The following is a 24,148-nucleotide window of genomic DNA, read 5'->3' as shown; positions in this document are numbered from 1 at the left end:
GTATCGTCCATTCGACGTGAAAACAAACATTTTCAACATGGCAGCCGTAGAAATCGTTGTCGCGGTTCCATTTTCCCGACCGTTCCACCCGGTCCCGGTTCATCGGAATCGTTCCGTAAAATACCAGAAGCTTACCGAGTCTCTCGTAGTCCGCGATCTCGAAACGTCAGGATCCCGGTGTCCGCGTCGAGACGCGCCAATCAATAGAAGACCAAAAGGCACATGTCCCGGCAGCTTCTCACGCGGCGATGCTCTCGAGGTTGGCGGGCATGTCGTCTACCAAACGCCGGACGGTATCATCGGGAACGATAGCCTCGAACATCCGACGATCTTCGTGTCTGCTCCGATCTTCGGTGTTTCTGATATTCACCGGTGAACTTTTCCGATCCGAATTACGATTTCCAAGCTCGAGATCGTCGATCGGTAGATCAGGTCTTAACGGTTACGTCGATGGACGTTGATCGGTGAAACGACGTGGTCTTGCGTGAAAATTCACCGGTTCGTTGGTGGTTTCCTCGCGAGCGAGAAGGACGCAACGATCGAACCGACGACGAGACACGAACATCGATCGGCATCCGCGGAGAGACGCAGTCGAGCGTGATTGTTCCCCGCGAAATTGTTCCTCGTCGCGACGCTAACCAGTGACCGCGTCGACCGCGTCGGGACGACGTCGAGGTACGCGACGATGGCACGAGGAAGAGCGCGAAAGCCGAGAAAAGTCGGTACACTGGCCTGCCATCGGGTAGACCGACGACCCGGTGCGGCTGGCTCTCCCAACGCGGCGACGCACTGCGCCGACGTCGCGACGACGACGACGTCGTCGCCTAGGCGACCGCGACCTCTCGCTCTCCGCCGTCTTCTCTTCCTCCTCTCGCGGAGGGTGGATCGATCGATCGAACCGAGCGCAGCGCTGCCCGAGATATCGAGATGTCCACAGGGAGGAACAGAGACCAGGAGACCATTTACCTTCTCTGTTTCGCTACCCTTTGTACCCAACGTCACCGACGTATACCGATTGCGTACATTTCCACCGACAGACGAACCGAAAACTTTTTCCACCAACTTTCACGACGCCCTTCCTCCCCTCCCGATAGTTTTACACACACCGTTTCAATCGTATTTTGGATCAATGTACACCGGAGTATACCTGGTGTCGCAGGACGTATAGGCCCATTGGTGCATCGGTACGTTCTACGCGCACAGAGGGAAAAGTTTCTCGTAAACACGGCCGAGTAAAAGCTTTATTAACAGGTAGATTAATATTTCAGGCGATGGTGTACAGGGTGTCGCAGGATTTAATGGCCAGTCTGCGTCGGTACGTTGCACCGGTAGAGACGAGAGAAAAAAAGTTGCACTAGTACGGTCGAGTAAACCCTTTATTAAAAAGTAACTTAATATTTCGCGCTATGGCGTACAAGGTGTCGCAGGATTTAATGGCCAAACTGCGTCACTGTGTTCCACTAGCGGAGGCGAGGGAAAAAAGTTGTACGAACATGGTCGAATGAAGGCTTTATCAAAAGGTGGATTAATATTTTACGCGATGCTACCGGTAGCTTCTACGAGTAGAAACGAGAGAGACGGAAAGACGAAAATAAATTTTTTCTCCGTTGGTAATAATTAATGATTTTAGCGATCCGTTGAGGATGATTTTTACGAAGCTTTTGTAAGCTTGCGCGGTAACGAAAACAGCGCTTTGGCCCGAGCTCGGGGGATGGAACTCCCCCAAAGTTTCCATTCGTTGATAAAGGGAGATTCGACGTAGTAGAATTTTTCAAATATGGCGGTCGTTGGAAAAATTTCAACCGAACCCTGTTCGCTCGGTGAACGTTCCCCGTTGAAAATGCCCCTTTCGTTGCGCTCCGTTCGTTGCGAAAGTGACGATAATCGATCGTCCGTCGTCGATTAATAATCGCGGAATCGTTCTCCGTGCATCGGGCTAATAGGTTATACGAACGAATTATGGTGAAGAATGCGATCAAAGTCTACGCTAGATTATTACCGGATAAGACTCGGAGACCCAGATTGGTAAACCGACGAGTGAATATTTCGATCGAGCGAGTTCGACGACACGTTTCCATCTGTACGTTTTATCGAAGGATTACCAAGTGTATCACCGACCCAAGGAAAACGTCGAGGAGGATGTCTTGTTTCTCGTGTCGCCGTTGCAAAAGTCGAAGGACTGTCCGGACAACCGTGCGGAATCGTGGAATTTCTCGTGAATTTCTATTGCAACGTCCACCGTGCGTGTTTATTTATTCCCTCGCTAGGATTTACGAGTGACTCGAAACTTTCAGTTTCTTCCGTGTGTTCGAGGAACCCGCGACGCAATCCGACGTGTTCGACAATGTTGCGCGACCGGTGCTGGAAAGGTAAAAGGAATCGTATCGTTCGTTAATCGGTACGAAACATCGCTACTCCCCCTCCCACCCGATTCTTCGTTCACAGCTCTGCTTCGTTTACTTGAAGCGCCCTCGATGGTTACAACGGCACCATATTCGCCTACGGTCAGGTAAATGAGAAGCGAAACCACCGGGATGCCCGAAATCGACGATAAAACGCGGCGCAAGTCGTAAATACGTTCCCTCGGAGAGATTGTTAACCCCTTGCCCTGGTTCGAAACTGTCCCTAAAACTGGAACAAAATCAATTGGCCGCTGAAAGCTGCGGAGAATCTACCCCCACCTATCGGCATGGGCGGAGTTGTATAACCAGACGACTTGGAAAAGATCCCTGTTCCCCTGTTCCCCTCTACCCCGATCGGACGCCAACCGGTGCCAACCTCGATTTTTTGTTTTCAAATTTACGACTGTCGACGATGTCGGTGAACTCGAGACGGTGAAATATCAAACGGGTCAAAGGTTAAAGTTCCGAGCTACGCGATAGTTTCCCCGTTGAGCGCGGACCACTCCCCGGGGGACATTTTCCAAGTTGTCCGACTGTACTCGATATCCGATACACGCCGGTGACCTTGAACGGCCAACTAATTCCGTCGATCCCTCCGAGTCGAATTCCGATACAAACTCCGTAACCTGTACCATAGGGAGCCGGTAAGGCGAGTCTAAGAAACGTTCGATTCGCTTCTATCGGATCGAACTTTAACCAATTACAATTTTTCGACACTGTAATCTTTACTGATTCGACACCACTGTGTCTTTCATCGAAAAGTAGAGCTTTTCTGGCCAGTCTAAGGAACGTCGTTAGATTCGTTCTTTTGGACCGAGACTCCGAGTAAATGCCCGATTTCGAGCGTTATAGTTTTCACGTTTTCTCGCGCCACTTCGATGCCGTGTCTTTCATCGTAAAGTAGAGCACCGGAGCCCTTCTTGCCCCCGTGACGTCTCCCTCGTCGAGCAGCTCCCTATGGTCGTATCTTTGGCCGGTCTTTCGACGAAACCGTCTGCGACGGAAGCGATTTCTCGAGGAGCACTGAAACCCTTGAATTCCGTAGACGGCGAGCGGGAAAACGTACTCGATAATCGGGAACCAGAGGAACCCCGATGACCGTGGCATCGTACCGAGGAGCCTTCGGTACCTGTTCGACGTAATTGAAAAGGTTCGCTTTATCTAGCGCGAGCGTACAGAGAGACCACGGGAGCGAGAGAACTGTATACGGGCTTAAATCTCCGCGCAGCGGCCGGAAAACGTGTACTCCATCGAGGTGGCTTTTATGGAGATTTACAACGAGAACGGCTACGACCTGCTGGATCGAAGCAAACGAGAGTTCGCGGTTACGAGATTGGAAGATTTACCGTAAGTTCGTGTGACGTAAATGGCGGCCCCATCGAGCCGCGCGGACGCGGATACGCGGGTATTTCGTAAAAAAGAAGGGAAAAAAAAGAAAGAAAAAGATAGAAAAACAGCAGCACGTCTACCCCTCTACCTGTCTCTATCTCACCTCTCCCCCTCGCCCTCCCCCGTTTAAGGGAAACTCCTGTTTGGGTTAGATCGAGTCGAGCGATCAGCCGTGATTCCGATCGGCTTCAAATATGGAGCAACAAGCGCGCGTGCAAGGTGCAACCGCGTCACCTTTATTCCTTCCTCGTTTCTCGTCGCATTCCTTCTGTCGCGTTCCGCCGATAGAACGATGCGATCGAAACCGTGGAGACAGGCTTGCAACGGGGGAACACCGCCTTCCCGACTTCGACGAACGGATGTCTCTTTTTCTCTTCTACCGTTTCTTAAACGTAAGAACTTAAGGACACTGGACCTAGCTCGGTAGTCCCCGAGGAAACGAATACTTTAAAGAATTTGTACACAGAATACGTGGTATCCAATTTGTAATCTTTTAAAATAGTTTCTAAATTGATCGTAACGGGGGACGGACGATTCTTTGGATAAATATCTAACGAAACGGTTTTCGATGATCGGTAGCGTATAAAATTTGCAAGATATTAGACACGGAGATCGCAACGATTGGTAAAGTTGTTTACCCATGATGGATACGAATTTGAAAGTGAAATCGATGTTAGCGCAGGACTCGTAACACCGTGGATACACGACTCGATAATCGACGTATTACGTTACGGTAGAAATTCCGCGTGGATGACTCTTGGTCTGCCCTCGACGCTAATCTAATCCTTCTTCCTTTCGTGGAGCACGAGTATCTAACGCGTTGCTCCTCTTATTGTTCCGCGCGTAAGAGCGTTCATCGTGGAGGACATTGGTTCGATGTGTTACTCAATGGTGGTCGATCGATTCGAGAAACGGTCGTCTAGCTCGTGCCGCGATAATTTTTTTCCTCGCCGGTTGGTCGATCGATCAACGGTTTCCCTGTAAGCGTTGACAGCGGAAGTTCGATCGATCACTCGCGAGCAACACCGGTTTTACGTAATGCGTAAAACTTTCCGCACCCGTTACGTACGAGTTCCCAGCGATCGACCACGATTTTCCTCTTATACGTCGTTTACCATTTAGTTACCTTCGATCGGCTAGGGGGGAAAAAAAGAAGCCCTCTAACGATCTCTCCGTGCGTTTTCAGACGAGTCACCGTACAGGAAGACGAGAACGGTAGGCTGCACTTGAAGAATCTGACCTTCCACGGCGTCGGAAACTTACAGGAAGCGTACGAACTGCTCCTAACGGGCGACCACTATCGGTAAGATAATTTGCCACTGGTTGCATCGTTATTTTCCGCTCTACGAAACAATTTCTGAGCATTCCTCGAACCTCGTTGAGTCTCCTCAAACTCGAAATCGTGATTACTTCGTACACGATTAACCAGAGAACGGTATCTCGTACGGATAAAAGTTTACGAACGTAAACTTTCGATACTCCGTTGTCGCTCGTGACAAGTGAAGTCTGCACGAGTTCTGTACTATTACTTGATATTTCGTGCTCTTCGAAGGAAGTACTCTTTCGAAAGTTTCCAGTGACGATTTCGTCGACTTACACGTCGACTTACAGATTGAATCGTATCGTTACCATTCTCGAAAAGTATCGCGAATCATCAGCCTCGTTGAATCACGAATTTTTTCCAGAGTTACCACGGAAACCCCGATGAACCCCCAGTCATCAAGATCGCACTGCATCTTTACCATCGTGATCTCGAAGAAAGAGTTCGGTGGTAATCAGTACGCGCGAGCGAAAGTGCATCTCGTGGACCTGGCAGGGTTCGTGCGTTTCGTATCGACCGAGGGTACAGTAGCGACGAATCGAAGAGACACGAGTGGCTCCTAATGGAGGATAACCCGTCCGGGGAGATCGCTGTACCAACGAGTCGTCTACGGGCGTCGCGACGCTCCGCTCGAAAGAAATTTCTATCGAGGAAACACGCGCGCCGGTATCCCGCATTCGTCGAACAGACTCGTTGTTGTTGCATCACAGCTGACCCGCTTTCGTTCGCGGCGATTTTTCCCACGTGTTCTCTCCATCGCGTTTTGCTTTCCCGCTGTCATCCTCGTATTCGTCCGTGGTGGCAAATTTTCTAACGGTACGCAATTTTTCACCGTACGATTTCTATAGGTCCGAGCGCGTTTACAAGTGTTCGATAAGCGGCACCACTCTGAACGAGGCGAAGCACATTAACCTGAGCCTACATTACCTGGAGCAAGTCATAGTGTGTCTGGGTCAGGAGAACGCGGGTCACATTCCCTACAGGTGCTGAACCGATCGGTCGATCCATTCTGTCTACCGCGAAAAAATCGTTTCTTCTATTCTTGGATATTCTTCACGTTCCAAGTCTTGTAAAATCTACTATCTATTATCGTTGAATAAAACCATCACTGTCGAGATCTGCCCGGTGTGCAACAATCGATTTTCTTTCTCTTGTATATTTTTCGAGATGCTAAATTTCGTAAAGTCACGTTTGCGTACAATTTTTACGATCGAAAACTAGACACGGGCCTTGATTATTTTCCGACTTCTCTTCGACGAGCCCCCTTCTCTTTAAATTTTACTTTCAATCTACCCTCCGATTTCGTACCGCGTTGAGTTTCTGGAATACACACAATCCGATATATCCGCATTTTTTTGCATATTCCGGTTTCCCATTAACGATCGCGTAAAAGAATTTCGTGACTTTGCCATTAGAAAGCGGAACGCGATAATTAATAAAATTTCCAATCTTTAGTCGAGCGTGGAACTTTCGTTTCTCATCTTTTTATCGAGCGTTTTGCACGTTCGTGTTCTCGCATTTCCAGGAATTCGTGTTTGACGTCGATCTTGAGGGACAGCTTGGGAGGGAACTGTATGACCACCATGCTGGCTACCGTCAGCATCTCGGCCTCTAATACGGAGGTACGTAACCGTGGGTTTCCATTTCCGAATTTCCAGAATATCGTACACCGTTTTGATTGCTTCCATTTCACGATCGTCAGGAGACACTGTCCACGTGCAAATTCGCGCAGAGAGTAGCCATGATAAAGAACGACGTGAAGCTGGTGCTGGAGACGAGCACCGAGAGCGAGAACACCTTGCTGAGATTGGAGAACGAGAGACTCAAGCAGCAAATTAACGCCATTACAGGGCAGACCGTAAATTTGTTCATTGTTCGCGGTACAGAACCCTCGAACCGTTCGCGATCGTTAATTTATTTACTCTCGCGTGCACAGAATTCTCGAGAACTTTCTGCCGACGAGAAACGAACTTTGGACAGACAGATTAGAAACTATTTGGAATCGAGCGGGATCGTTTCGTGGGATTTTAATCTCAAGAAGGTAGAGTACTGCTTCGAAAGCTTCAAAAGGACTCTCGAGTTGAGCAAGGATCCAAACAGTTGCTTGAAGAAACTGGAACATTACAAAGACATGGTCGTTCAAAGGGACAAGGAAATTTGTATCCTACCTGTGTTACATTTCTTTTTCGTTGACTCTTCTATTTTGCACGATGGCTTCCTCAATCGAGCGTAGCGTTGTTAATCGATCTGCTGAAAAAGGAAAGAGGGAAGAAACAGCACAGTGGGATGGAAGGTCTCTGCGATGAATCGAGTCTTTTGGTTTTTCTTAATATCGTTTAATTATCGTTCTATTGATTTTCTGGTAGGATGGATTGAAGACACAAAGAGTAACTTAAGACCGATGGAGAGGACGAGCATCTCGGAGAGAGACTCCGATGAAACGAAATTAAATATGCAGCGCAACGAAAGCGGGGAACCATGTAATATTTAAATACACTTCTCGAAACGTTTCACCGTATATAGAATTCATTTTAGCAACCCTGTGCTCCAATGGAATCGATGAAAACTCTGTGAAGGACACGTCGCAAGCTATCGCCAACGTGCTCGAAGAAAAGGAAATTTCAGGATCAAATCGCACCCCTCTGAAGAAACTGAAACGAAGATCGAAATGTTCGAAAAGTCTGCTTCGAAATCGAGTCGACGTTAGTTCGCAGGACGATGTTCAATGTCAAAGGAAAGGTGACAGGACCACTTGTGACGCAGAAAGTGACGCCATTGGACACGTCGAAGCAAAGTTCCATAGTGGAACTGCAAGGCGAAAAAGTTCTCTCGAACAGTCCTCGATAAATAAACCGATCGCTTCGGACACTTCGAAGCCAGAATTGGCTTGCAACATTGTCAATCTAATTCTGAACGATACAATCGGGAATAAAATCACTGGTGAAGACACGAACGATAAATCCAAAGATGTGAATCAACAATCCCTTAGAAAGGGTGAAAGAAAGTTGAAATGCGAAGACATTCGTACCACGGCGAAGAAAAGTGTCAGCGCCAGACTGAAGGCGTTGGCAGATGTCAAAGTTGACACGGAAATTGACAATAATTTTGGTGTTCAGTTGCAAACCGTTCGAACGAAAACTCCTGCCGAAGAAACGGAATACTCGCTTCCGTTTTACCAACGATTACTGAACTTCAATGTCCCCGATAACTTGACGAAACTGTCGAGCAAGGAGTCGTTTAAAAATGAATCCACGAATTTGTCAAATGAATCGCAGATTCAGAAATTGAAGACAGATCTCGATGCACAGGATCACGGGAACAAATTAAATTCTTCTTGGTACGGTACAGAAGTCAAGGAGCGAGATACTTCGCGATCGAAACACACGCGAGATTGGATTCGAAAGCTTCGACTTGCAGAAAGATCAAATTTCGAGGCGAAGGTACAGGATACGCGAGAAGAACCGGAAGTGATCGGTGTTTCGAATAATAACAGGGATTTTTCAACGTACACGAGGTCTGCTGGTTTGCAAAACGATAGAAAATACGACGCGAGCGATAGATTGAGTTTTCGAAGAAACGTGGATCCACTTGAAGTAACAAATATTTGCAAGGACGACGAAGTTAGTATCGCGCGATCCACAAGAGGCACTGTTTGTACGTTTAGTAACGAGTTGGAGAGTAATAGGAGCAGAAAAGCTGGAAGAAAGAGCTTTACAGAGAGCTCAGAAAAAATCTGTACTTCGAGTAGAGGAACGAAGAGAGAAAAAGAAGTCTCGAGTCGAAGATCGGGTTATGATAAAAGTAACGATGATTTTGAGAACTCACTGCCTCTGACTGGTGATCCAGAAATCGACGAAGAGATCATTGCCTTTTACAAGGCGAAACGATCAGGGGGTATTTATTAACAATTTATTAACTTCCCTGACGGTGTTTGATAGTAACAGTAATTACTTCGCAACGATACAGTATCAATTCACAAAGTAGCTGAGAATTCGTGGACTCGATAGAAACGAATTCTTGATTATTCACGAGTAGAGATACATCATTAATTACACGAGATTTAGCCTTCAATTTTGTGTATTTACAAAAATAAATTATAATAATACTTAATGAAATAATTTCTCTAACGTAAGAATAATTTAATTCTCAATATTCGTTACCTTTTAATAAACCTCAACGACCCGAGCACGTAAACGGTTCCATATCTAATTTCTCACCGTACATGTTCGCCTCCAGAATTGTTAATCGATTATCGTGAACCAAAGCGAGACAATGTCGCTTTGCTAAATTCGGATACTTCCTAAGTTTAAAACTGTAAAGTTTATCGATGTTCATTCTTATACTGTCTCTGTACACGAAGCCTTGGATACCTGAACAAAAGAGAGATTTCGTTAAATGTTAACGCGTTATCATCTCCAGTATACTCTAACGTAGTCGAATACCTTTGTACTCGTGAATCCTCAAATTGTTTCCATTCTCGACGAAAATTAACAGCGTCTCGATCGATCCCTCGAAATTGAGAACCACGAACGATGTTGGTCTGTACACCTCTATAGTTTGCAGGATCTTCTTTTTCCCGTTGTTGCTTATAATCTACAAAGTGTAACGAAGAAGAATGAAAATTCTGGGGGGAAAAAAAATAACGTAAATCTCTCGTTCGAACTTGCAATTAAAATTTAACTCACGAATACACGATCCTTGCTAACGTCTTCGTGGTAATACAGATACATCTCGTTCTCGAACACCCCAGCCTTGAAGTTCAGAGTCTTAGGATTCCCAGAACTCTTCTCAATGCTCGTACTGTTCGAACTAACCATGTATTCGTAAGCCGCTCGTTTGCCACTCAAGAACGTACGATCGTTCTGTAAAATGATTTCCATATCACGGTCGTCGGCCAGAGACGATAAAAACTGTTCCAGTTCCACGTTCGCTCGTGCCGCGAACTTCTCGTCTTTATCGTCGATCAACATCGAAAGAGAGTTCGGATGATTCATCATTCTGTTGCTTATCTTGTGACCAAGGTTCAACACGTGCTGTAAAATAATATACATGAACGTAAAATAATTTCCAGCTTCGGTCGAAAGGTAGCCGCTCACCGTGATTTCGTCGTTCTCCAGTTTCCACAAGTTCACGGAACTTCTCCCGCAAGAATTCGCCCCGTGAGTGAGGAAATGCAGAGCCCCATCGTGCTCGAACGTACTCCATCGGTCCACCTCTCCAAAATCGGGCACGTTCGCGACCAGCTCGAATCTCGTACCGGTAAAGAGGTACATGAGCATCTGACAGGTGTTGCAGCTTATCATCAGATAGTCCAGCTCGTCCAGCTCGAAATGGTGAACACTGACGATCCTACATTCGAACTCGACGATCTGCAGATAGTCGAACGCGTTGAACTGGTAAATCTGCTTCTCCGCGTAACCTTGCAGACGCTTCAGGTCCTTGCACACGTTCTCCAAGTTCTCCTGTGAAAACAAAATTCTCACGGGGATGAAGAGTGTCTAGAAATAACTCCGACGAAGAACGCGTTGCCCTTTCAAGGGGTACCGTTATCGATCAAGCTTGTCCCGTACATTTATTTCCGACATCTTGGAGTCCATTTCCAAATCGTTCTGGGTCAATGCGTTCCACAGTTCGGTGACATTGGTGCCGTTCAGAATGTCGCTTCCCACGGCTCCGTTACCGAGGTGAACGTCACCGATCACGGTCCAATTGCCAGAGACGATCTGCTGCAAGTAGTTGTTCGTCGTGACGGCCACTGCTTGCCATCGATTCGGATCTATGTCGTTCAAGTAGCCCAATACTCGGAGACTTTTGTCCATAACGACCGGCTTCTCGAAGACGAAGTTTCCTGAACGGGGCGTCTCGTGAAGCAAACGATCGAACAAAGCTCTCTGGTTTCGAGAAATAAGTTCGAAACATCTTACCGGTTATCTGGCTCTCGGAATTCAAAGGAATCATCCGCGTTGGATCGATGCCATTCACGCGACGAGCGTTGAAATTGTGACGCGCGTGAACGTGACCATGGAAATTGATGTGTCCCGTTATGTTCTGGTTCCCAAATACCTGGAAAAGACAAAAGTGTCATTTCCTGGTAGGCTAAATAACGTTAAAATGCCTCGTACGATCGTTCGAGTCGACTCACCGTGAAACTGTTCTCTCGGAACGTGTCCCACTTCTGTTCGTTGATCGTTCCTAAAATTTTGATGTTCTGCACTGCGACGTCGCGACATCTGAGAACCTCTACCGGTATGATTTGATCGGTTTTCAACGGTATGAGCAACCTCGTGTCCACGTCGTCGATCATCTCGACCTCGATGTTCGACTCGAAACTCACGTCGGTGAACGTGATTGTTTCTGGAAAGACACGCGAGAAAAGTTTACAAGATTTTTCAATAGGCGCGCGTATTCGAGCCGAGAGATCAAGGAATCTCAATTCTACGATCGTTACCTTTTACGTAAGTAGGTTTGTTCAAATATAGAACGTTGCGTTTCAAATCGTTCATATCGACACCCATGATGGATTTAGCGTCCAGTTCCGTATCGACCGTGAGCTCCTTTTCGGTTTTTATTCCGTCTTTGAAAATAATTTTCGATTTCACGGAAAACGGTTCATCAACGAAGACAGCCTTCTCTCGAAACTTTTTCAAATCTATGTCGTTTAATTTATCGTGCACGTCGAACGGCCCGTTAAAGGTAACACGGTTCTCGAACACTTTCCTCCCGGAAATGGTGACGTTCTCCTCGTCCTTGAAGACCACGGTGTTGACGAAACTGTCAAAGTCCGTTCCTTGAATCGTTCCATCAACCGAGAGGTTCTCGATGGTTACGTTTTCGGAGAAACGAACATTTCCTTGATATTGGAACGTTTTGTTCCCGAGATGCATAAATCTGTTCATCAGATCCTGGAACGATACGTCACCGATCTTTCCAGGCGTATTGAAGTCATTGAGAATAGTCACGGACCCTTGAAACGTAAACAGAAATTTAGATCGTCATCGTTTTTAAGGTAAATAATTGATCACGAGCTCGTACGTACGTACCGTTCACAACGACAGGACCCGTGAGCACTTGTTCCTTGAAAGGATCGAGAATATTCTCCACAGGATGGCCGTTTAACGAAACCATCTCGAGCTGATGACAATTAACAGTGTCGAATGTTTTGAATCCAGTGATCTTAATGTCTGTGTCAGTTTTCAGGACAGTATCGGAGACGCGTTCCGAAAAATTGTAACCATTCGTCGATCCAAGAATGGTCAAGTTCTTAACGAAAACTGAATCCTTGAAGACTATCCGATCCGCTTCGAACGAGTCCTTCGAGACTTGTCCGTTGATTGACTTCGCGTTGATCTTTCCTTTTACTCGAAGAGACTCCAGAGTTACGTTTCCCTTGGAAAAGTCTGCTAGAGACTCGTCCAGACGTTCCATCAACCGATTGATTTCATCCAAAGACATTCCATTGATGTATTTTACATCCAAGCGTTCGATATCCAAATTATCAGCGACGAATTCGTTCATTACGTTCGAAGACGCCGAGCGTTCAATGAAATTCGTGAAATCGAAACCGTTCATTGTTCCAGCTGCGATCTCTTCGGCAATCAATGTTTCCGTCGTCAGCTGCTCCAAACGAATATTCTCGAAGATTTCGGTTACTTTCCGGGCAAACTCCTCCTGAGACGCGTTATCGTTCAGACTGTCGAAAGAAAATTCATCCACGATGATCGGTGACTCGAAGATGATTTTTTTTCCCAAGCAATCGCTGGACGAGTTCTCTTTGAAAAGTGCTTCGAGCTTCTTCGCGATTCCAAACGTTACATTGCCGAACGTGACGTCCGACGATATTTTTGTCAAATCTGAAAATGATAAAAAATTAATCGACGCTCCAAAGATTCGAGAGATATTAAAAATCAAGAGAATCGAATCGTTACTTGGCAGTGCCTGATCCGTGTCCACAGTGACGAAATCGTCCATAAAATGTTCATTGATTCTACCAGATGTAATGGTCACGTTAGATTTCATTTCAACATTGCCCAGAAACGTCTTCGTTCCTGTTATCTCGACGTTCTCCTCGGTTTTTAGTAACAGATCCTCCAGATTCAACGGTTGTTCGTCCATGAACAACGTCTCGAAGATGACGTTTCCCAAAACTGTTACGTCCGAGAAAATGATCTCGGTCGAAGCATTGGAAATTTGGTCCAATGGTTTAACCTTGCCCATCTCCAATCCCTCGATTTTTCCGTCTATCTGTCGTTTTCCATAATTGAGAAAAAAACCTGCAGAGAGTTCTGTAGAAAAGTTCGAAAACGTACCACCAAGGAATCCTCGACGGTCAAATTTTCAAAAGTGATCTCCTCGTTGAAAACGTTGTTCTTGTTCAAAATGACAAAATCCTCGAAGTCTATGCCGTTTATGGTCTCCGCGTGTTTCAGCTTTTCGGTCACCAGGACATCGAACGATTTCGAGCCAGTTACGGTGGCGAAAGTGTCACCGTCGTGTAAAACGTAATTGTCCGGATACGAGAGATCGTTCAGGAAACTTAAGCGCACATTGTCAGCGATCAACGCCTAAAATTATATCACAGGTATCAATATTCGCGAAACGTATACCTAGACAGAGATAGGAATAACTTTCTATCGTTTCAAATTTACACTCGTTGCGAAATAATTTCTTCCACGATTCAAATTTACATTCATTGCGAAATAATTTCTTCCACGATTCAAATTTACATTCATTGCGAAATATTTTCTTCCACGATTTCACTCTAAATACGAATTTTACTCTTCTCTGCTACCAGAGAATAATAACGTTTGCGCCAATGATCCTCTAGAATTAAAATTCTAATTTAAACGACAATGTTTCGCTAATTACCCCCTCGATGACGGTGTTCCCAGGAATATTTGCAGGCTTATTCTTCCAGACGATGTTCCTCATCAACGTTTCCCACTCGACGTCATTGATCGTTTCGAAGGAAAGGTGTTCCCCGACTATTGCCCGGTTTATCATCGAGAAATCCACATCGCGGTAATCCACGATCGAGTCCCCGAAACGAATATCCTCCACCGGGATACCGTTCAAAGTGAAAATAGACAGATCTTCGGCTTCCAGTGACGAGAACGTTTTCTTGTCTTCGATGAGATCATTTCTGCCGGATGGAGAGCCATTCGTGACGTCAACGTCGTTGATAAACTGAACGATCAAATTGTCCACGGTCAAGTTACCGAGAACTTCGATATTTCCGTATATCTCGACGTTAGAATCGAAATTTATCTCCGTCGGGTTCGAGTTCAGAGCTTCGATTAAATTCGACTCGGTCTCCTCGAGTTTCCTCTCCAAATCTTGTAATTTTTTCGCGTACTCTTTCACGTCGAAGCTCAGTTCGTCTCTGGTTAGGTTCACGGCTCCTACGGTGACCGAACGATAGACCACGTTATCGGTGATAGTCGCGTTCGTCGCGTTCACTCGACTGATATTCCAGACTCCAGTGATCACTGGATTCGTCAAGTAGCTTCCATCGAGACGTTTCTCCGTTTCGTCGAGAATTCCCTCTTGATAATTCACCGAGTCCTGGAAAGTTGTTTCAAAGATCTTCGTTCGTTCACAAATGGCGTACGAGAAACTCGTATTCGTTTTCCAAAGCTAGAGAACATTCTTGTCGAAGAGAGTCCGAAACGAAGAACTTACGTTCAGGAGACGTTGCAGGCTCAACAGTCTCTCCGTGGTTTGTTGAATCGGGTGTTTCAAGTTTCTCAGTTCGACGCGAAACTTCACGAACCGATTGTCCAGAATGAAGCCAAACTTTGGGACGACGGTGACCCTCGACAGATCGAATCGATCGAGGATGTCGTCGGGCAGTTGTATCCTCCCGAATCGAGATCCTTGCCAGGATAGAGCGATCACGGTGAAATTTCGCAACTGGATCAGTAACAACGATTCGTCCCTGTACGTGTTCAGTCTCACGTCTTTGATCCAAGAAATCTCCGAGACGTCTGCAAGATGAATTAAATATCGAGCCAACGTACGAACGAGGTAAAGGCGAAATCTCACCGAAGCTGGACTCGGACTCGGAGTTGTATTGAAATTCCTCCTCGTAGAAGTGAAACAGGCCAGCTTCCGGTCCGGATATCGCCAGGTACTGGAGATAGCCGCTCTCGAAGCAAACGAAATTCTTCAGATTCTGAGATTTGATCGTTTGGAAAACGTTACCCACCGTGTTGTCCTTGTATTCGTAGAAGAAGACGTCGCTGATACCTTGAAGAGCAAGTGTAACGCCTTCGTAAATCGAGCACACTTGGATGTCGAACACTCTTGGCACGGGTATCCTCTGACAGAGCCTGAATCGAAAAGAAAATTCGAATCCGTAGATTTGTCGAGAGAGAGTCGAACTTTTTCCGTAATTTTCAAACGGTGCCCGAACAATTGGGAAACAATAATTCGTTACCAGAAGTGAAAGACGCTGGTGGAAAAATCGATGCTGAAACCGTACATGTCGATGTACGAATAGTGTCTCCCGAAACGCATCTCGTTCTCGTCCAGCAGCAACAATTTGCTCAGATTTCCATACTGGATGAGCTCTATGCTCCTCACGTGCTTTTGAACCGGCCAGGACCAGAAGAATTGGAAGGTTCCGTTGTCGAGAAGCCTGTACCATTGCAACGAAGTCCCATTGTCCGACGCCACGCACAAAATGGCCACCAAGTCGATCGTCGAATCGGCAGTTTCTGGTAAGCTGGTGTGGCTGATCGCTTTGAACGTTAACACGGTCCCTTTGACGTCCAAGGTCACCGGGTCGTCGGTCAGAACGCCGTTCGGATCGAGTTTGCGAAACGAGACGATCGATTTTTCGCTACGGATCAAGTAACCGGTGCCGTTTACCTCCAGAAATTGCCATTTCGTCCCCGTTTTCGGGACGTTCGCGTATTCGTGAACGGAAATGTTGGTCACCACGAGCTCTGAAATGGAAAATCTTGTTTGTCAAATATGGAATACGTCTTTCACGGTCTACCGAGACATTTGGAACCTCATCTGGACCGAATGGAACAGCGATAGGCGACAATTACTTTCTTTTTGATACGTTAAGGCAAATAAGACTCGTAGGTAGTCCTCTTTGGGTAGACATTGAGCAGAGACGTGTACGATATGAAATTTGCGATGTTAAAAATATTAAAATATCAAAAAGAACGGAATTGTGACTCTACTCTGTGTTCGGTGCATAAAATTTACAAACATCAACGTTTCTCAATTTTCGTTCTTAATTACCTTCTCTGTTCCCAACGCCGGTGTTGAATTCGTAATCGAACCAAATCGACGAACCGTCCTCCGAATCTCGTTGAACCCGCAACAGTGAATCCACGTCCACGAGTTCTTCCAATTTCTCCGCAATTTCTTCGAGATCCCAACACTTGGCAACACTCGCGTAAAAGAAGAGGAAGATGAAAATTGTAGTGCCACGAACCGTTGAAGACATTTCGGCATCGCGACGTAAACTGAACCCGTGATATTGGATCGTACCGTGCAAAATATTTTGTTCGACACGGACCTCGAACAGTAGGGATTTCGAACAGTGGTTCTCAAACCGCGGCTAATCATTTTTATTTCTACAAGATGTTCAGAATAGTCGACGGAATCCGAAACATTACGTTCGATGGATTTCCATCGATCGTTCGTCAACCGCGGACTTTCTTTTCTGAATAATTTATCAATCGATCAACTTTTCTCGCATCGTATGTACGTGCTGATTGCATACTTTCGCACGTATGTAGGTCAGATAATGTTAATTACCCGTTTCCTTTGCGGAAAACGTTTTATTCGTCTAACATATGATACAAAACAATTACAAACAATTATAAATAACTGTACGGTATAAATTATTGCGAGTACCCGCGCGACGTAGCATTTAGCTCCGACGTTTCGTCAATGAATTGTCAATTGGAGTGAACTATCCAGAAAACATTCTTGGATCTTGCGTAATTTCCGTAGCCGCATTCCTCGATAATACGGGCTGAACCATTCCAGTGAAAACACTTAAATATCTCTTGGATACGTATTCGAAGAACCATTCGGGACAAAATTCAACTCTTCGAAGGAAAAACCGTTTTCTTCGAACAATTGAACTCTGTCCTGGACGGTTTGTTTCGAATACCCGTAGATATTTAAATATATTGCCGTTTAAACGAACCTTCCACCGTTACGATTTACTTACTTCTTTCGATTCGTTATTATAGCAAGCCGTAAAAATAAAAATCAATCCAAATAAACTGCCGATAAATCGAACTCGAGCGTTCGAGTATCTCCAACGACGACCGATTCTCGTAAATTGCGGCGTCGAGAGGGTCGGCGATAAATAACCAGAATTGCAATTCCAACGAGTCGTCATTATCGTGATGGAAAATTGTCGCGAGAAGCCGGTCAGCCCTGTTGTCAACTCCTGGACTCTAGAAACACTGTAAATACCTAATTGCAACCCTAATTACAACCCTAATGGCCGGCGAGGTTCTAAGGTACGGTCACTGGTAAGAATCTAGTCCGATCGCCGACTTTCGGCTGGAACCTCAAGTTGATCTTCTCCTTGTTCTCCTCACCGACCTCGAGGAACGAGTTCCAGTCCACGAGGAAGTACAGACCGCTCTTCCTTCTCGGTGGTAACTCGGTGTCTGGTTCTCGGGTGGTCCCACCGAATGACTCCTCCAAAGCCATGAAATTCGAGGTGGTGGACGAGGAAACCTCGGTGGTGGACGTGGTCGAGGAGGACTGATCGGAGCCAGCTCTCGTCTCGGAATCTGTGGTCGCTTCTGTCGATTCTGTTGACAAGTTTCACCAGGTACCCCATGTTCAATCTCTCTCGAACCTTTCGAAAGAAGTGAGTCGAGAACACGGACAGGACGAGTTCGAGAATTATTCGACCAAGCCTGGAAGAACCCAAACCTAACCCAGACCCCTCCGATCGCCGAGCGATGAAGATTAATTACGGAAAGAGAGATCGTACGTAGAACGAGACACTGTCCGAAAGGTGAATGGACGCATGCATTCGACTGTCAAATGAAAATCCAGATGACGCAACCTTGCGAGCAGAGATGAATTATTATACAATGAAAGAGGGGTCCACCGCACCGAAGGATCGTCGAGTAACAGTTTCGCTAATATAAACACGATGCGTTAATTGACTTTCTCCTGGATGTTAGTAGAAACTCGGATACGAACCTTGAATGGCGCGTACTTCTCACAGTTAGCGACGGATACGATCAAGGTAGTAGAAAGTAACAGACGTTTCTTCGCTATCGATATCGATCTAAGTTAGTTCTTTTTCCCAGCGAAACGGAATCGATTCGAGGGAAGAAACCAAAAGTCCCCTTTCGCGTGAAAGTGAGATTCGCCGTGACGAGAACGATTTATGAGAAGAGTCCAGGTTAATGGAAGTGACTCCACCGTCCAAAGAAAAGGATGCAAGAACGGGAGAGGAAACTCTCCGGTGTCACCCAAGACGATTAGTAAACGATTCAATCAACCGGATCCGCGCCTGATCCTGTTAAACGTGTTCGTTAGTACGTTTCGAAGTCTCGTTAGTCCTTGAATGATCTTTCTCACCCAGAATTCCGAGCTGCCCAAAACGTAAATGAAAAATTTCTTAATACCGGTGGTAGCCATCGAGGACAAAGTGGTGGTTTTCTCCTCGCTGCTCGGGGCAACGGTGGTGGTCTCCTCGGGTTCCTGTTGCCTCTTGATCTCGTTCCTGACGTCGTCGTTGTACATCCTGAGGATCTCCTCGAGCTTCATGGGATCCGGGCCGTCCTTCAGGATCTTCGAATCCAACAGATCCTTGGCCACCTTCTTCACGTTCTTGATATCGGCCTTGCCCTCCTGGACCATTCTCACGGTGTCCAGGAGCTCGTTGATCTTGTTCCTCTGCTCCTCGTCGTTCACGTTCACTTCGTGAGGCTTGAACACGTGGAACTTGGACGTCTCCGTCGACTCCGTGTCGTCCGGGATCTCTTGCTTGGTCTTCGACTCGGTCTTGGTCGGTTTACGGGAGCTGGAGATCAGCCCCATGTTCTCGAGTACGCCTCTCATGTTGCCCGGCACAGCTTCGATCAACGAGGGTGGCCGGGTCGACGACTTCATCGACTTCTGTTTCCTGTTGTCGCTGATCCCGAGTCCGAACTTGGCCAGGAACTCCTTCATCTCTTGATCCTTCACCGTCGACGTGGGCAGAGGCTTGAAGTTCGTGTACGAGTTCAAGTTAACCGTCGTTCTCTGCGTGGTGGTGGTGGTGGTGGATCGATCAAGTTTGGACGACTGGAGCCCGAATCTCTGGAAGAGCAACTGAACGTCGGGCGTGAGATTGTCCACGCCTTTCTTGATCTCCGATCCTGGACCCTCGAAAGTGTTCTGCTTGGCGATCGACGCGGAATCCGTACCGCCTGCCGTCAGCCCCGAAACCATCGCGCCAAGTATACCGTTCGTGTCCGGGGTTTTGTTGTCCAGGATGTCCTTGTTTTTTCGATAAACGTCCTCCACGTTGCTGTCGTTGTCCGGTTTCAAACCGATCGACGCCAACAGATCCATAACCTCTGGCCTCATCGGCATCGAAGCGGTGGTGGTCGCTGCACGGAATCCTCCGGAGTTGATCGAGTAGGTCGAACTGTACTTTATTTTTGGGGATATCTCGGTCGACATGGGCGTCACGAAGATGGTAGGTTGCTCGGTTCTCCCGATCAAAGCTTCGGCGATCCTTGAATCGTTCTTGGACGTCCCCGAGTTCTTCGACGAGGTCGCAGCTACAAGATTTTCAGGTTGAGCGTTAACGGTTGGAAGAAACGGCACCTTGTCGAACTTGGACGGCACGGTTGGCTTCAGAGCGGTGCTCGGAGGTGCGTTGTAACGCCATTGGTTGGACGTCAACACGTTCTGACTGGTTTTGAACCTGTCCAGGTCGATAGCGATCTCCTTGGAGGCCGACTTGGTGGTAGGTTGCTCGGTGACGCTGGTGCCGTAGACGATCTCCAATTCCGAGTTCCCGTTACCTCTGTAAACTGGATACCTCGCGGTGGTCGATTCCTCGGTCGTTTGAGCGTTCTTTTGTAGATTCTCCAGGTTGAAGGTGAACCTGACCGGAGCAGAGTCCAGTTTCAGCGTCTCCTTTAAAGGAACCTTCGTCCGCACCTCCGAGTAGGTCTCGCGGTGGTTCTTGTACTTGCTCTTCGACGTGGTGGACTGAGGATCCTTAGAAGTGGTCTTGTAAGACCCACGAGTCGAGACCAGGTTCTCCGCGGCCGAAGGTACGGACGCGTCCTCTTTTCTCTGATCGTCGTCGGTCTCTTCATCGTTGTCCGACTTGGAGAAGTCTGGTATCATCTGCGTCATCGGGGGCTTCGTGTAGAGATCGTTCAACTTCCCGGGTGATTCGTCCGCGTTGTACGGGAGCACCACCATCAACGCCCTCTGGTAGAGTTTCCTGGCCCTCTCAATTTTCTCTTTGTCCATGAAAGACTTCAGGTCCTGCGTGGTGATGTTCTGAAGGATCTTGACTATTTCTTGCCTCGTCAACCGGGGCAGATTGGAGTCCTCGCGAAGTTGTCGCTCGACTTCATCGATCGTACGGTTGATCGAACTCTCGATCTCGAATCTGGATGGAAGATCATTGTCCTGGCAGTGACCTAGGCCGAGGACCAGCACCAGGAAGAAAACCACGAGCTGCACAGACAATCGTCGCGTGAATTCACCGCTGTTCCAACTCGAGACTCGATTCTCTCGTAAATTATACACCGTTCGTGACTCTAGCACACCGGACGATAATCGAGAACTCTCTAATTAAGTTGGAAATTCGACGACGGGTTGAAAACTCGTTTCGAGTAGCCGGCTCGACAGATACGGCTGATATTACTACCAGAAATGTATACTCGTAAACGAGATCGCTCGTTGCTAAGCGTTCTAAATTTTCCAACTATCGTCTAAATTCTACGTAACGGATCTCGAACGTTTCGCGAACGAAACACACCTTCGGAGAATTCGTATAATCGTTCCCATAGCGCTCATCCGTCCTAGATTCGCCCGGAGTTTGCGTCATTTGTACTTCACCTATCGCCTTAAAGCAAAAAATGAAATCGTTTCTAGAACCTGCCACGATCTGTATGCGATCTTTCGCAATTTTGTTTTTTCCCCTCGAGATGTACGATCGACTCTCTCGCGGAGAAGCTCGATGAAAAAAAGTTTTGCAATAAAGATCCAACGATCGAGGATCGATCGATTTGGGGACAGAAAATCTTTGCGTAAGCCTTGCTTACGAGACGCGCATTTATCCCTTGGTTTAATACACTCGCGGTAGGCTCTTTGGAATAATCTAGTCTTTCATATTCATGAAGCAGCTCTCGCGTAATATCCTTGACTAAACCGATCGAGAAAGCCCAACTAACTACCTCGCTCATTTGTATTTACTCGACGTTTCTTTTTTTTTTTTCTTTTTTTTTCTCGCGTCGCGTAACCCGAAGCTAGTTTTACCTCGAAGAACACCTCTTGGCAAATATGCATTCAATGTTTCGTTTTCTCGTCGAGAAATTTGTCCAAGATACGAAAAGAGAAGAGGCACGGTATCGCGTGACGCGATAACTGGCGAGATTTCCTGTCGGGGCCGTTTCACCGGCGCGAATAATTATCGAAGGAAATTACCGCAATCGAAGCTGCAATTTTGTAACACGCTTACCACCGTATTTTTTTTCTTGCTTTTTTTACCTATGCGAGCCCCACAGTTTCGAGCATCGATCGAAAGACTCGATGAAATAACCGTTTCTGTAACGCTGAACACGAAAGTCGGTGGAACGTTATACTTTTTTACCCTTGTCTCTGTTTTAGATCGCTTCCGGGATGATTCGCAACTTTCTACTCAATTTCGTTCAAATTTATATCCCCGTTTGTCCGAAATGGCCACTATTTTCTGGCCGGTTTCAAACGAGAGTGGATCGAGCCAAAGCGGTTCCCTGTCCTCGTCGATGAACTTTGATCGGAAAGGAACAAGAGCGGAAAATTTCGTCGTCGAGAGTCACGATTTCGCAGCGTTTCAACCGTTCCGCGTAAAGAGAGGTGTATTACGCGCAGTCGTTATATTAAACAACGTCCGCGAAATTGGACACGGTGAACGATTCGCGATAACGATCCTCGAAAACGAAAGTCACTTTCGTCTTCGACGACGTGACCTTTTTTTACGCGTTACCAGGGGGGACCGACGATTCCGCGGTTAAAACGAACACGTCCGTAGAAAAATATCTCTTTCGCGTGGAAAGAAAAAAAAAAGAATTACACTTCGCGTTCGAAACGCGAATAACTCGTGCATCGCAGAGACTTTCTTATCGGGTACTCGATCGATCGCGTTATATAATAAAGAAATAAAAAAAGGTAACCGTTGAACAGTTTATTGACCCAGATGAACCGTGAAAAGCGTTGCCAAGACACTGAGGCCATCGCGAACAGAGAAAGTTTAATGTACGGCGTAAAATGATCGCCACGAATAACCACAAAGTGACACTAGACATATCCACGCGTCACTCGCTTAATTCTCATCACCACCAGAAAGACCATGCACTAAACTTCTATCGCACTGTCTCCGTGATCTTACAAAACCCCACAATTACAATTCGATCGAAAAGCTCATTTAACCACTCGGTAAAAAAAACATTCAGAAAAACGTCGCGCATTTTTGATCCTCTACCAACAGTAAATAACACTTTTACGATAACTCGTATCCGTGAAAAATCGATTCGTTCGCAATGCTCCTTCTTCTTGAATCTTTCGAATCGATATATTTGATCGAACAAGAGCGAAACTAGGACCGACGAATACAAATACACGACTGTTTAAATTGTTACATTTCCATTGATCCTGTACGAAACGGAAACACTCGCTAACAATTCAATCGCGTTCTTCTTTCGAGCGCACGTAACAACGAAGAGAAGTCGCGGTGGAATTGTTCACCAAGCGACGAGAAGCAACTTTCCTATTTGGTACCGAACGAATTCACTGATTTTTGTCGCGCGAGGCGCAACGAACAGGTGCGCAACGATTTCGTACGCGCGAAATTCGTACGACGTTCGGTGGCATCGAAACAACGACAACTTGGATTTTCGAAGCAATGAAAAAAAAAAGATCCGGAACGACGACAACGGAGCCATCGAGAAACTTACCATTACGGCAACCGATCGTCTGCGAACGCAGTTGACTACTGTTGATTACTGACTGAACGACGCAGGCCTACTTTCGAACTCTCTCTCTATCTTACCCGCTTGTTTCACCTCGACTGTCCTCGTGCACGCTGTTCGGTTCATCTGTTCGTCCCCACGACTGCAGGTGAACGCGTCTCTCCCTGCTTTTCGGCACCGCGAACAGCATCCGACGATGCCCGTGCGCTTTCTTCGTGACGCCGCTACGAAATGGAAAGGTGATTTTTCAAGTTCAAGGAGAAAGAAAGTCGTCAACGGGGAAACCGGTCCCCCGTAAACGAACGACCAACGTTTCCTAACGATTTTCGTCAGCAACCGAAAGAAAACCTTTATTGTGAGACACATAGAGAAGATCTCTCGTGACAACAGGGCAATAACGTGTAGAGGACAGTATCAAAGGATACACGATTTATCAATGACAGAAAATATGAGGTGATGATTCTATACGAAATTTCATTGCGATTTATCATCGTTTGTTACTACTCGTGTAAATTGCACAAAAGCATAATGTGACAGAAACAGCGTTCAAGATACTAAATGTATCTTATAACGAAGCTTCTTGAAATTGTACAATTAAATGTTTTAATTATCGAGAAGGTGATAATAATATCATCGGAAGGTATAGAAATTTTCCATGGATAACACTCGACTGGAAATACCGACTTGGTAAGATTTCACTGGTTACGCAACTGTACCAAGTTCCGGGAACTATACTAAACCGAACCATGGAACTCGCTAAGGGTAATAAATTTAGAACACTCGTGGATGTGTATCATATGTGGTACCGTCGAAACACCAGTCTCGGAAAATATTGTAACAATAAATTTCGTTCATTC

General features: G+C 46.5%; 4 protein-coding genes across 8 annotated transcripts in view; 1 reads left to right on the top strand and 3 right to left on the bottom strand.

Moving 5' to 3' along the window:
- The window catches only part of Daam (disheveled-associated activator of morphogenesis-like protein), a 79,079-nt gene extending 78,340 nt beyond the window's left edge, over positions 1 to 739 (bottom strand). For both annotated transcript variants that reach the window (XM_076316294.1, XM_076316293.1), the window contains exon 1: positions 136 to 739. The gene's annotated coding sequence lies outside the window, so the exon portion shown is untranslated. The remainder of the gene's footprint in view (positions 1 to 135) is intronic.
- Positions 740 to 1,959: 1,220 nt separating this feature from the next.
- Positions 1,960 to 9,017, top strand: LOC143149685 (uncharacterized). The gene is made up of 16 exons (XM_076317253.1): positions 1,960 to 2,025; positions 2,097 to 2,215; positions 2,295 to 2,369; positions 2,467 to 2,509; positions 3,448 to 3,552; positions 3,631 to 3,749; positions 4,978 to 5,094; positions 5,477 to 5,608; positions 5,961 to 6,095; positions 6,638 to 6,734; positions 6,815 to 6,970; positions 7,049 to 7,271; positions 7,346 to 7,423; positions 7,479 to 7,592; positions 7,648 to 7,832; positions 7,950 to 9,017. The coding sequence occupies exons 1-16, from the start codon at positions 1,960 to 1,962 to the stop codon at positions 9,015 to 9,017; spliced, it is 2,832 nt and encodes a 943-aa protein (XP_076173368.1).
- On the bottom strand, positions 7,864 to 17,002 carry Fs(1)n (female sterile (1) Nasrat). The gene is made up of 19 exons (XM_076317252.1): positions 16,987 to 17,002; positions 16,888 to 16,894; positions 16,646 to 16,792; positions 16,366 to 16,592; positions 15,548 to 16,058; positions 15,154 to 15,440; positions 14,791 to 15,095; positions 13,978 to 14,673; positions 13,419 to 13,673; positions 13,038 to 13,353; positions 12,153 to 12,962; positions 11,561 to 12,076; positions 11,255 to 11,466; positions 11,037 to 11,175; positions 10,683 to 10,960; positions 10,209 to 10,574; positions 9,798 to 10,145; positions 9,555 to 9,705; positions 7,864 to 9,482 (listed from the first exon to the last, which is right to left on the bottom strand). The coding sequence occupies exons 1-19, from the start codon at positions 17,000 to 17,002 to the stop codon at positions 9,286 to 9,288; spliced, it is 5,784 nt and encodes a 1,927-aa protein (XP_076173367.1). The 3' UTR covers positions 7,864 to 9,285.
- LOC143149398 (uncharacterized) lies at positions 16,873 to 23,376 on the bottom strand. 4 transcript variants are annotated; one of them, XM_076316735.1, is made up of 4 exons: positions 22,962 to 23,049; positions 21,101 to 21,187; positions 18,738 to 20,796; positions 16,873 to 17,906 (listed from the first exon to the last, which is right to left on the bottom strand). In XM_076316735.1, exons 2-4 carry the CDS (start codon positions 21,167 to 21,169, stop codon positions 17,602 to 17,604), a joined length of 2,433 nt encoding a protein of 810 aa, XP_076172850.1. In that variant the 5' UTR covers positions 21,170 to 21,187; positions 22,962 to 23,049; the 3' UTR covers positions 16,873 to 17,601. The 4 variants fall into 4 exon arrangements, with proteins under 4 accessions (XP_076172850.1, XP_076172848.1, XP_076172851.1 ...); XM_076316733.1 differs by having other exon boundaries at positions 22,497 to 23,041; XM_076316736.1 differs by lacking the exon at positions 22,962 to 23,049 and adding an exon at positions 21,803 to 22,599.
- Positions 23,377 to 24,148: the final 772 nt, after the last annotated feature.

Source organism: Ptiloglossa arizonensis, chromosome 7 (genome assembly GCF_051014685.1).
Source record: "Ptiloglossa arizonensis isolate GNS036 chromosome 7, iyPtiAriz1_principal, whole genome shotgun sequence".
Taxonomy (NCBI): domain Eukaryota; kingdom Metazoa; phylum Arthropoda; class Insecta; order Hymenoptera; family Colletidae; genus Ptiloglossa; species Ptiloglossa arizonensis.
Note: the sequence above shows the minus strand (reverse complement) of the source record. Positions and strands in the feature narration are given on the sequence as shown.